At 35.5% G+C, this 10,185-nt stretch overlaps 1 protein-coding gene and 1 long non-coding RNA gene across 2 annotated transcripts; one reads left to right on the top strand and one right to left on the bottom strand.

Annotated features, from left to right (window-relative positions):
* The first annotated feature begins 1,712 nt into the window (after window positions 1-1,712).
* On the top strand, window positions 1,713-2,943 carry LOC140813203 (uncharacterized). The gene is made up of 2 exons (XR_012113851.1): window positions 1,713-2,011; window positions 2,099-2,943. It is a non-coding gene; the product is annotated as an uncharacterized lncRNA (long non-coding RNA).
* Window positions 2,944-5,886: 2,943 nt separating this feature from the next.
* Window positions 5,887-7,330, bottom strand: LOC140811111 (uncharacterized). The gene is made up of 3 exons (XM_073168985.1): window positions 6,938-7,330; window positions 6,687-6,826; window positions 5,887-6,211 (listed from the first exon to the last, which is right to left on the bottom strand). Exons 1-3 carry the CDS (start codon window positions 7,328-7,330, stop codon window positions 5,887-5,889), a joined length of 858 nt encoding a protein of 285 aa, XP_073025086.1.
* Between the last annotated feature and the right edge of the window lie 2,855 nt (window positions 7,331-10,185).

The following is a 10,185-nucleotide window of genomic DNA, read 5'->3' as shown; positions in this document are numbered from 1 at the left end:
TCCGTGTCTTCATTTAGCGACAGTTTCAATAAAACTGACGCGATTTTAAATCAACGATGAAACAACTGTCGCTAATTTAATAATTACGACATTTGTTTAAAAAACCGTCGCTAATAGCGACGACATTAAATTCACGATGGTTTATTAAAATTCGTCACTAATAGCGACGGTTTAATCAGAGACCGTCGCTAATAGCGACGGTTTAAACAAAAACCGTCACAAATTGCCTATAAATATCCGCGTCCTCAGTCATTTTCTTCCGATAATAAATTTTTCTCTCTTCCACGATTTTAATTTCAATACAAGTGTTAAAGATTATAAATATTATTAATTTAGTAAGATTATAAGGTTGTTTTTGTTAGATTTATTAAATTATAATGGTAATTTTTTTTTATTTTACGAAAAACATTAGCCACGAAAATCATATGAAAGCGACAGAAATTATATGAAAAATCTTCGCTATTTAGCTACGGTTTGTATAGAAAAACCGTCGCAATATTTAGTTTAACAACGATTTTTCAATGCTACGACAACAGTTTTTCACCGTCGTCTTTAGATGTTTACGACAACGGTTTTTAACCGTTGTCTTTGAGCGCACCCTTTAACTATATGGCCTTTAACAACGGTTTATAAGACCTACGACAATGGTTTTTACGTCGAAAAATCGTTGTCTTTGAGTGAATCTTTTAACCACGTTGTCTTTAACAACGGTTTTACAAGACCTACGACAATGGTTTTTCACTGTTGTCTTTGGTCTTTTTTTTGCAGTGATATTACGATCACAATTACCCAAAAAATGATAATATTAAAATTATATGAACATAGTGTGTGTGTCTATATATATAGTTCAACAAATGAAGGATCGATAATTCGTTATTCGTAGTAATCATTTGCTGTATAGTTGATGTGGTGCAAAAAAATTGTATATGTTGGGAGAATAATCGAATTGTGGTACTTGTGATGTTATACTGTTTAAAAGATTTAAATTGTATCATGTTTAAAAGATTTAAATTGTATCATTATCAGTATGTAATGAAAAATTAATAATAATTTGTGTTTTTAATCTTTAATTGGTGTGTTGTAAATCTGGTAGTCCTGAGAAAAAGGATCATGTTTTACAGTACGAAAGTGCCTAGAGATTATTGATAATTTTTCTAACCTAAAACCTTAATTTATTTGAAATTACACACACACACACACACGAAATCTAAATCGTTTAATGTTTCAATGGTATAAATTAACCATTACATGTATTATCCGGTGTAATAAACAATATTCCACTAAAATTAAAATGTGTAGGTCTCATTTGAGATAGTCTCGACACTGCTCATATTTATAATAAAAAGTAATATTTCTTCGTGGGCGACCCGAATAGGATATCTGTCTCACAAAATTGTTTTGTAAAAACGTCTCACGTGAATTTTTGTAAATTAAAATTGTTGCATTGACTCGCAGAGAACGCTAACTTTCTCATTTTAATTAAAATAAAGTAGGTTAGATTAGTTGAGATAATTATGGTTTAGTAGGTCTTCTTTAGAGACTAATTTAGTTCACTTGGTTCCATTAAAGTATGTCCTAACATCACTTTTTCCTAAAGCTATCAAGGACATAAAAGAAAAACGAGATTAAAAATAAATTATTATTTAATCTATATAATTGCAAAAGGTGAAAGGGGTAATGATCGTAGTGCTTCTAAACTTTATTCTCCACAATTGTCATTTCGAGTGGCGTTTGGTGTATTGTCTTTGTCGTTTTGGATGATTGAAAGCACCACTTGTCCATAAAACCTATTTTAGTGCAACCTAATTTGTCCAGAAAGCGTGTATATAGACAAATATAGCCTGCTTATGTGGGAGATTAAAAATTCGTCGTGATATAAAATGGTTTAAGTTTATCCTTCTATTGTCAATCCTGCTTCATCAATAAGTTCATGAGGCAGCGGGTATTGTTAGCGAAAATGCTAATAACAAAATAGTAGAAGTGAACTCGTGAAGACAAAACAGTAATCGAAGTAAGTGCATTGTTTACATATCAATATTGTGTAAGGAAAAACAAAACCAAACCGAGGTCTGTAGCAACTAAAGTTTTTTTAAAACAGATTCATCTCATCCGGTATATGCTTCGGGGTTTCAACCATACGTCTGTTTCTCAGGATATAACAGGGCAGAACTGTGGTGATGTTGCAAAAATCACTATACCGGCGAACAAATTAGTACCTGAACTTTATCAGCAGAACGAGCAGGAGCAGGAGCAGAAAGGCACTAGTAGAGAAACAGAAGAAGCGAAGGAGAGTGGGTGGTTTGTGTTGTGTTTTCTAGCATTGACATATCCCCTATTTATGCACGCTGATATAAACCACACGAAAGGGCAACATTTGCCATCAAGAGGGCAGCTGAAGCACCAAAGGTCATCATCAATAGAGCAGCCGAAGCACCAACAGATAGGCAGATGAAACACCAATAGTCAAGTCATGTGAAAGGTCTCCAGGGCATGTGAAATGTCTCTTACGGAAAAAAAATTGTAAAAGGTGGCATAGACTATCTAGGCAATTTTTACCTTGTCGGTCCTACATTTGGCTTAAAGTCCAACAGTTGCCATCAAGAGAGCAGACTAATCACCAAATGTCGCCATCAATAGGGCAGCCGAAGCACCAACAGCCAAGTAGATGGAGCACCAATAGTCAGACCATGTGAAAGGTCTCTTCCAAAAAAAAATATGTAAAAGTTGGCATAGACTAGCTAGGCGATTTTTTCCTTGATCGATCTGACATTCGACGCACCCAGGTCGCGCTCGTACGCTTGCACATAATTCAAGCCTTTTACAGTTAAAATTGGGCCCTTGAGTTGCACATCCCCTTGCGCCCGCGTGCACGAGAGAGAGCTTCTTGACCAATCTTTCTTACACTTCCATAAAGTGTAACATAATATAAGCTCATTTATACCACTTTATTTTTTCGATATGGGACAAACTCATCATCTCTTGATTTCCATTCACACATAAAGAAAGCCCTGCAATTGAAAGTTATACTCACAATCTCTCACATGAATGAAAATTGAAAGTTATACGAAAGGTTTTTATGATGAAGTTCAACAGTTGAGTCTTGCAAAAGATAGGTAGGTGTTACCCTTTGACCCTTCTCTCGTGAAGTATATTAATTCACCGGTTGACAGTAGATGTGATGTCATTGAACTGTACATCCGTTTGTGTAAATTGTGATATACTTCACACAAGACTCTCCTTGATAATATTAAGTTATCATGATTGTGTTCATTTTGGTAATGAACACATTTCTGGTTCTGCAAGAGGGTCTAGAAATGAGCCCTGCAATTCCTTCGAAACAACCCCACTTTTCTCTCACATAGGTGATTCTATATTGTTTCTCATCAGGAAAAAAGCAGTAAGCTTATCCTCAACATTCAATGTTTCATAATAAGAATAGACTAAGGATAACCCCCACAACGATTCTCCAAATTAATGTGATTAGGTTGTACCATTGAACCTAGTTCTTGGGATCTCCAGTCAGCGTAGGTTGGGTGTTTCTTCGTACCAATTTATTTTATAGGCTTGAGCCACATTTTCCTTGACGATTTCGCAACTAACTCTCTGTTTAATCCCTTGGTTAGAGGATTCGCTATATTATCCTTTGACTTTACTTAGTCAACAGAGATAACTTCAGTAGAGAATAGTTATCTAATGGTATTGTCTCTACGATGTATATGCCTATACCTATCATTATACATATTATTTTGTGTCATTCCAATCGCAAATTGGCTATCACAATGTATGCATATAGCTAGCACAAGTTTTTCCCATCCTGGAACATCTTCTAAGAATTGACGCAGACATTCATCTTCTTCAGCACACTTGTCAATAGCTATAAACTCAGATTCCATCATGGATCTGGTTATTACAGTATGTTTATAAGATTTTCATACAATTGATGTACCTCCTAAAGTGAATACAAATCAACTTATAGATTTTGAATCTTTCATATCAGATATCCAGTTTGCATCACTGTATTTGTAGGACCGAACGGTTGCCGCTTTACCAAAAGCAATAGCTAGTAATAATGGTGAAACTCAAATCTTTTAAACCGCACAGCAGCTCTAGCACCACGGTTCGATCGCTTCTACCAAGCAGGGACAATTATTGCACCCAAAAATCTCTCTCCCAATAATTGCACTCCTTGCAATCAATGGGAATCGAACTCGTGACCTTGGCTCTGATACCTATTGTAGGACTGAGCGTTTGTCGCTTTACCAAAAGCTATAGCTAGTAGTAATGGTGTAACTCAAATCTTTTAAACCGCACAACAGCTCAAGCACCACGGTTCGATCGCTCTACCAAGCAGTGACAATTATTGCACCCAACAGTATCATTCAATAACAACAGGATATCTGGTATAGTGTACGACATGATCACAAGTGTACATTAAATATCTTAGCAATCTGATCATTGCTTTCCATTGTTCAATTCCTGGATTACTCGTGAATCTACTCAATTTGCTTACAACATAGGCTATGTCTGATCTTGTACAACTCATTAAGTACATCAAACTTCCATCGACTCGGGAGTATTCTAATTGAGACATACTCTCACCTCGATTCTTTGATAGATTTTGACTGATATCTATCGGGTTTATAACCAATGCAGAGTCATCCTTCATGAATTTCTCAAGGATTTTGTCCACATATGTGACATACTTGGAACTATCCCTTCTAATGTTCTATGAATTTTAAATTCAAGGATCAAATCGGCTAAGCCCAAATCTTTCATGTCAAATCTTGAGTTCAATAACTTCTAGGTGAATTTAATCATCTTATCATTACTACCAATGATAAGTATGCCATTTACGTAAAGATATAAAATGATATATCCATTTTCAGTGTTCTTTATATATACACATTTGTCACATTCACTAAATTTAAATCTACTTTCTATCATGGCTTTATCAAATTTTTTGTGTCATTCCTTTGGTGCTTATTTTAAGCCATATAGAGACTTCACCAGTTTACAAACCTTATTTTCTTGCTTAGTCGCAGAAAATCCCTCAAGGTTGTTCCATATAAATTTCATCTTCTAAATCTGCATTTAGAAAAGTTGTTTTTACGTCCATTTGGTGTACTTTAAGATTTCGTAATGCATCAATCGCAATTATCACTCGATTAGAGGTTATTCTAAATACATGAGAATACGTGTCAAAGTAATCAAGCCCTCACGTTGATGGTAACCTTTGATTACCAATCTGACTTTATACTTATCTATGGTTCCATCTGATTTCATTTTCCGTTTGAAAATCCATTTATATCCTAGTGGTTTGCTTCCAGGAAGAAGATTCACTAAATACCATCTGTGGTTTTGTAAAATGGATTCCATTTCAGAATTGATAGCCTCTTTCCATAGAGGTCCCTCAGATGAACTCATTGTTTCCTTGAAGCTTTGAGGTTCACTTTCCATCATGAAAGTGATGAAATCCAAACCAAATGATTTCTTAGTTGTAGCTCTCTTGTTACGTCTAAATTCAATATCTTGGTTGAGCACTTGTTATTTTTCAATTGTCTCATATAATTTTTTGGATGAACTTGATTCTTCCTTAGATTTTCATGGAAATATATGTTCAAAGAACAAAACATTTCTTGATTTCATTATCGTATTCTTGTGAATATCAAGTATTTGAGATTCGTGTACAAGAAAATGATAAGAGCTACTATTTTGAGCATATTCAATGAAAATGTATTCAACAGTTTTTGGTCATATCTTTACTTTCTTTGGAGTGGGTACTGTCTTGGCAAGACAACCCTCACACTCACAAGTATTGGTAGGAATGACTTTTACCTTTCCATAACTCGTATGGACTTCTATCTTGATTCTTTCGGGACACATTATTTAAAAGGTAATTTTCTGTGAGAACAGCTTCCCCCCATATGTTATGTGGTAAACCAATAACAATGCATTCATCATTTCTTTCAAGGTGCGATTCTTTCTATCTGCAATGTCATTTTGCTGAAGAGAATAAGGTGCAATTTTTTCATGTTTGATATCGTGTTGAGCACAAAACTCAGCAAATAGTGATTCATATTCATCTCCACGATCACTTCTTACCACCTTACTTATCTTGCTAAGTTGGTTTTTAACTTCATTCTTGTAGTTGACAAATTTCTCAATTGTTTCATCTTTACTTTTTAAAAGATAGACATAACAAAATTTTGCGCTATCGTCAACAAAAACAGAGTACATATTTCCACCACGTGTTTACACACTTTTAAAATCAAATACATCACTGTGAATTAGATCAAGTGGTTCACTATTTCTTTCAAGTTTTCAAAAAGATGATCTCGTTAGTTTTGCCTCAAGACAAGTTTCACATTTGTGTTGTTTATCAATTTGGAATACACAGATGTGTTTCATGTTAATTAGTTTAAGAAAATTGTATTGGAATTAACGTGTCCAAGTCTACCACACCATAAACAAGAAGATTCAAGCAAGTAAGCAAAAGTATTAAATTTATTAATCACAAACTTAATAGTCATTACATTGAGTTTGAACAAATAATTGCTAACATAGCCTTTGCCTACAAATATTCTACTTTTTGACAAAACAACTTTTCTGAATCAAAGACAATGCAGAAACTATGATTGTTAAGAAGCGACCAGGACACCAAATTCTTACATATGTCTAGCACATACAACACATTGTTAAGAGCCAGCTCTTTTCCAGAATTCGTCTTTAAAACAATCTTTCCTTGACCCTTGATCTCAGAAGTAGCGGAATTTCCTATGAACAGTTTTTCCCCATTCTCGGATTCCTCAAGATTTGCAAACATTTCCTTGTCAGAGCAAATATGGCAAGTGGCACCCGTGTTGATTCACCACTTCCTTGGGTTAAAACCCACCAGATTAACTTCTGATATTACATCACATAGATTCATGTTCAAAACCTCCTGAGAAATGTTCTCTGCCACATTCGCCTCTCGGTTTCTCTTTGGTTTCTTGCACTCAGAGGCCTTGTAACCCATACCATCACAGTTGTAGCACTTTCCAGATAACGTTTTCTTTGAAATCCTCCTTTGGTCCCATGTTCGACCTTTTTTTGGAGGAAAAAGTTCTCTTTTCGAGCTTTGATCATCCTCGATAACATTTGCCTTGGCAGCAACATGAGAAAACAGACGTCTTTCTGAACTCTTGTTGTCTTCCTCAATGTGAAGTCGAACAATGAGCTCTTCAACATTCATCTCATTGCGCTTGTGTTTCAAATAATTTTTGAAATCCTTCCAAGCTAGTAGTAGCTTATCAACAATAGCAGCCCCTTGAAAAGGTTTGTTCAAAGTCATCCTCTCACCGTGAATGTCATGAAGAATCACTTAGAGTTCTTGAACTTGGCTGATAACCGACTTGTAATCCACTATTTTAAAATCCAGAAAGCGGACTACAAGAAATTCTTGACCCTGGCATCCTCGATTTCGTACTTTCTTTCAAGGGATTCTCATAGATTTTTAGCCGTTTCTTTTGCAAAAGACATTATAGCGAATCGGTCAATCCGTTCAATACATAGTTTCGGCATAAGAAATCAAAATGATTTCCACCTCCACAACACTAACAGATTCAACATCTCCCTCACCCTCTTTGAGTCTAGGAGCATCCTCAGACAGGAATCTGGCTAGGTTTAGCATTGTCAAGTAGAACATCATCTTCTGTTGCCACCTTTTGAAGTCCACACCAGTGAAATTCTCATGTTTTTCACCGTGACGGGCTGACATAGCAGCTGTAGCAAAACGTGAGGTAACATGAGGGATGACTTGAGACTGCACAGTAGGGACAACATAAACAGATTCTGTAACACCCTTACCCCATGACAATAAACTAAAAATCCAATAATATGGAAGCCTTATAAAAGATTTGGAGAAAAGTAATAATTAATAAAATTTTGGCAAAGTTTGCACCTAAATATAGATTTACCAAATATTCACAATCAATCTTTCCAATACACAAAAATCCCATCTCCATAAATACCAAGTGTTTGACAAAAGATGTGACATAATTTTCTTGTTCAAAACATGAACCAAGGTGCAATACTCAAAACCATTTTAACAAAATATAGTTCTCCAAGCTTTGGCACATGAACCTTTGTTGGAACATTTCATGTTCGCAATCTTGATTTTGATGTTAACAAAACTTGTTATTGTGTTTCTAACATATTTACTCAAGTGTGAAGTTGCAAACACAAGAAGCAAGCTGAAACTGAATTTTGCACAAACTGAATTTCTGGCGAGCTTAGTTGTTTTGATGATATCTCTCAGCTGGATGATTCAAATGATAATCCGCCAATTGGACTGATTAAAAAACTCAATTTGGAACAAATCGTATTTCACGTCAGTTGGGCAAAATCGGATGTTATCACGGTCTAACTGATCGCTCAATTATCGAACTGATCACACGAAAACAACAATCAGTTGTGTTTGAGCAGCTGCCGTATTTTGGTCATATCTATCAGCTCGGTTATCGAAACGAAGCAATTCAGTATGCGTTGGAAATCTAAGACAAATATATACAAATCATTCTCATAAGTCAAAGTCTGAATCGAAGCTTATGATGCTGATAAATGACGATGAAGCTACTGGTTCTGCACAAACTGAAATCAGCTAGGCTGATTTCAGCACACCAGCTGAAACTGAACCAGCTGAAGACCAGTTGAACCAGTCCAACTGAACCAGTTGAACTGAACTAGACCAACTGAACCAGTCTGACTGAATGACCAGTTGAGTTGACCAGAGTTGACCAGTCGGGAAAATGCCCAGCAAGCTGAATTTGACCGTTGCAATCTCGGAAACAGTACAGAAACTTTCCAACGGTCATATTCTTGTGTCTAACGTATATATCAGTGTTGGAGCCTATAAATACAACATATTGAAGATCAAACAAGAGCTTTTGAAGGGGATTAAAAGCATGGACAGTTAGCATGAAAAAATCAGCTAGTTGAGAGCACAAGCCCTTGTGTGAGGATACATTTGAGATGTACACTGTAACTGATATATTTCTCACACACGATCACTCACATATATACAAGATAGTTGAAGTTCAAAGATTAGTTGAGTGAGTCTTGCACAAAGACAATAAACTTGTGTATGTAGTCTTTGCATATGAGACATTAAACAATATGCTGATTGTGAGTTGCTGCCTACAATCTTGAGTGCTAGGAGTTCTAGTTGGGTGCTGCCTTTCCGGAATGGGTTTGTACAAGTAGTTGTATAAATCAAAGTCTTCTAGTGGATTCTTCCCAAGGGGAAGAAGGGGTGACGTAGGAGTATTGAAATCTCCGAACATCCATAAACAAATTCCTGTCTATTTGTTTATTGCATTTACTTATCATTTCCATAGTTTTAAAGATGCATTGTTGAAGCATTTTTTTGTGTTCTTCAAATACCAAAATATTGTATACCAAGTGTTTGATAAAATGCTTCAACTGAAATACTTTTACTCATTCAACTTGCATATATTTTAAATGCTTTACAAAATATTTAATCGGTTTCTACGAAGGATTATTTCGAGTATCTTTCGCTTGGTTTTTAACCAAACTTGATTTAATTCATCGGTGTTCAATATTTCAAGAACCAAGCTATTGTAGCTCAACGATTACCCCCCTAATCGATCCCAACAACCTTCCATGCCTCGACACTTATATCGCTATTCCTTTTTACCTGCATCACATGACATAACTAGAATGAGTTTACAAAACTCAGTAAGTGGAACTTTCAATAAAAATTACATATACAATAGTGTAAAGAAAGGAATCATTACAATAGAACCATAGGAAATGTCATCGTTCAATGGAATATATAGATAACAATTATAAGATGGCATTCTATCAACCATTTCTTTCATTTTCTTTGTATGGCATTGATAAGTCATCCGTCGATGATATACATGTACGTTTCAATCAAAATCAGTCATTGTACATGTTAAATGTTGATCAAATTCCGTTATGCGGGTTTAGAAGTGCTAGAAGCACCACCACTACCATATAACTATCAAGCCATAAAAAGAACCATTGAATTAACCAAATACCCACCATTCCCTTCACTTCAACCAAATACCCAAAAGATAATTTCCCTTACCTTGGTTACTTGCTCTTGAGGATATGAAGATCACACCTCCAACTTGAAGATTCAAACCTTGGAAAGAAAGGAAT

Source organism: Primulina eburnea, chromosome 14 (assembly GCF_022965805.1).
Source record: "Primulina eburnea isolate SZY01 chromosome 14, ASM2296580v1, whole genome shotgun sequence".
Classification (NCBI taxonomy): domain Eukaryota; kingdom Viridiplantae; phylum Streptophyta; class Magnoliopsida; order Lamiales; family Gesneriaceae; genus Primulina; species Primulina eburnea.
This window is presented reverse-complemented; position numbering and strand designations above follow the sequence as displayed.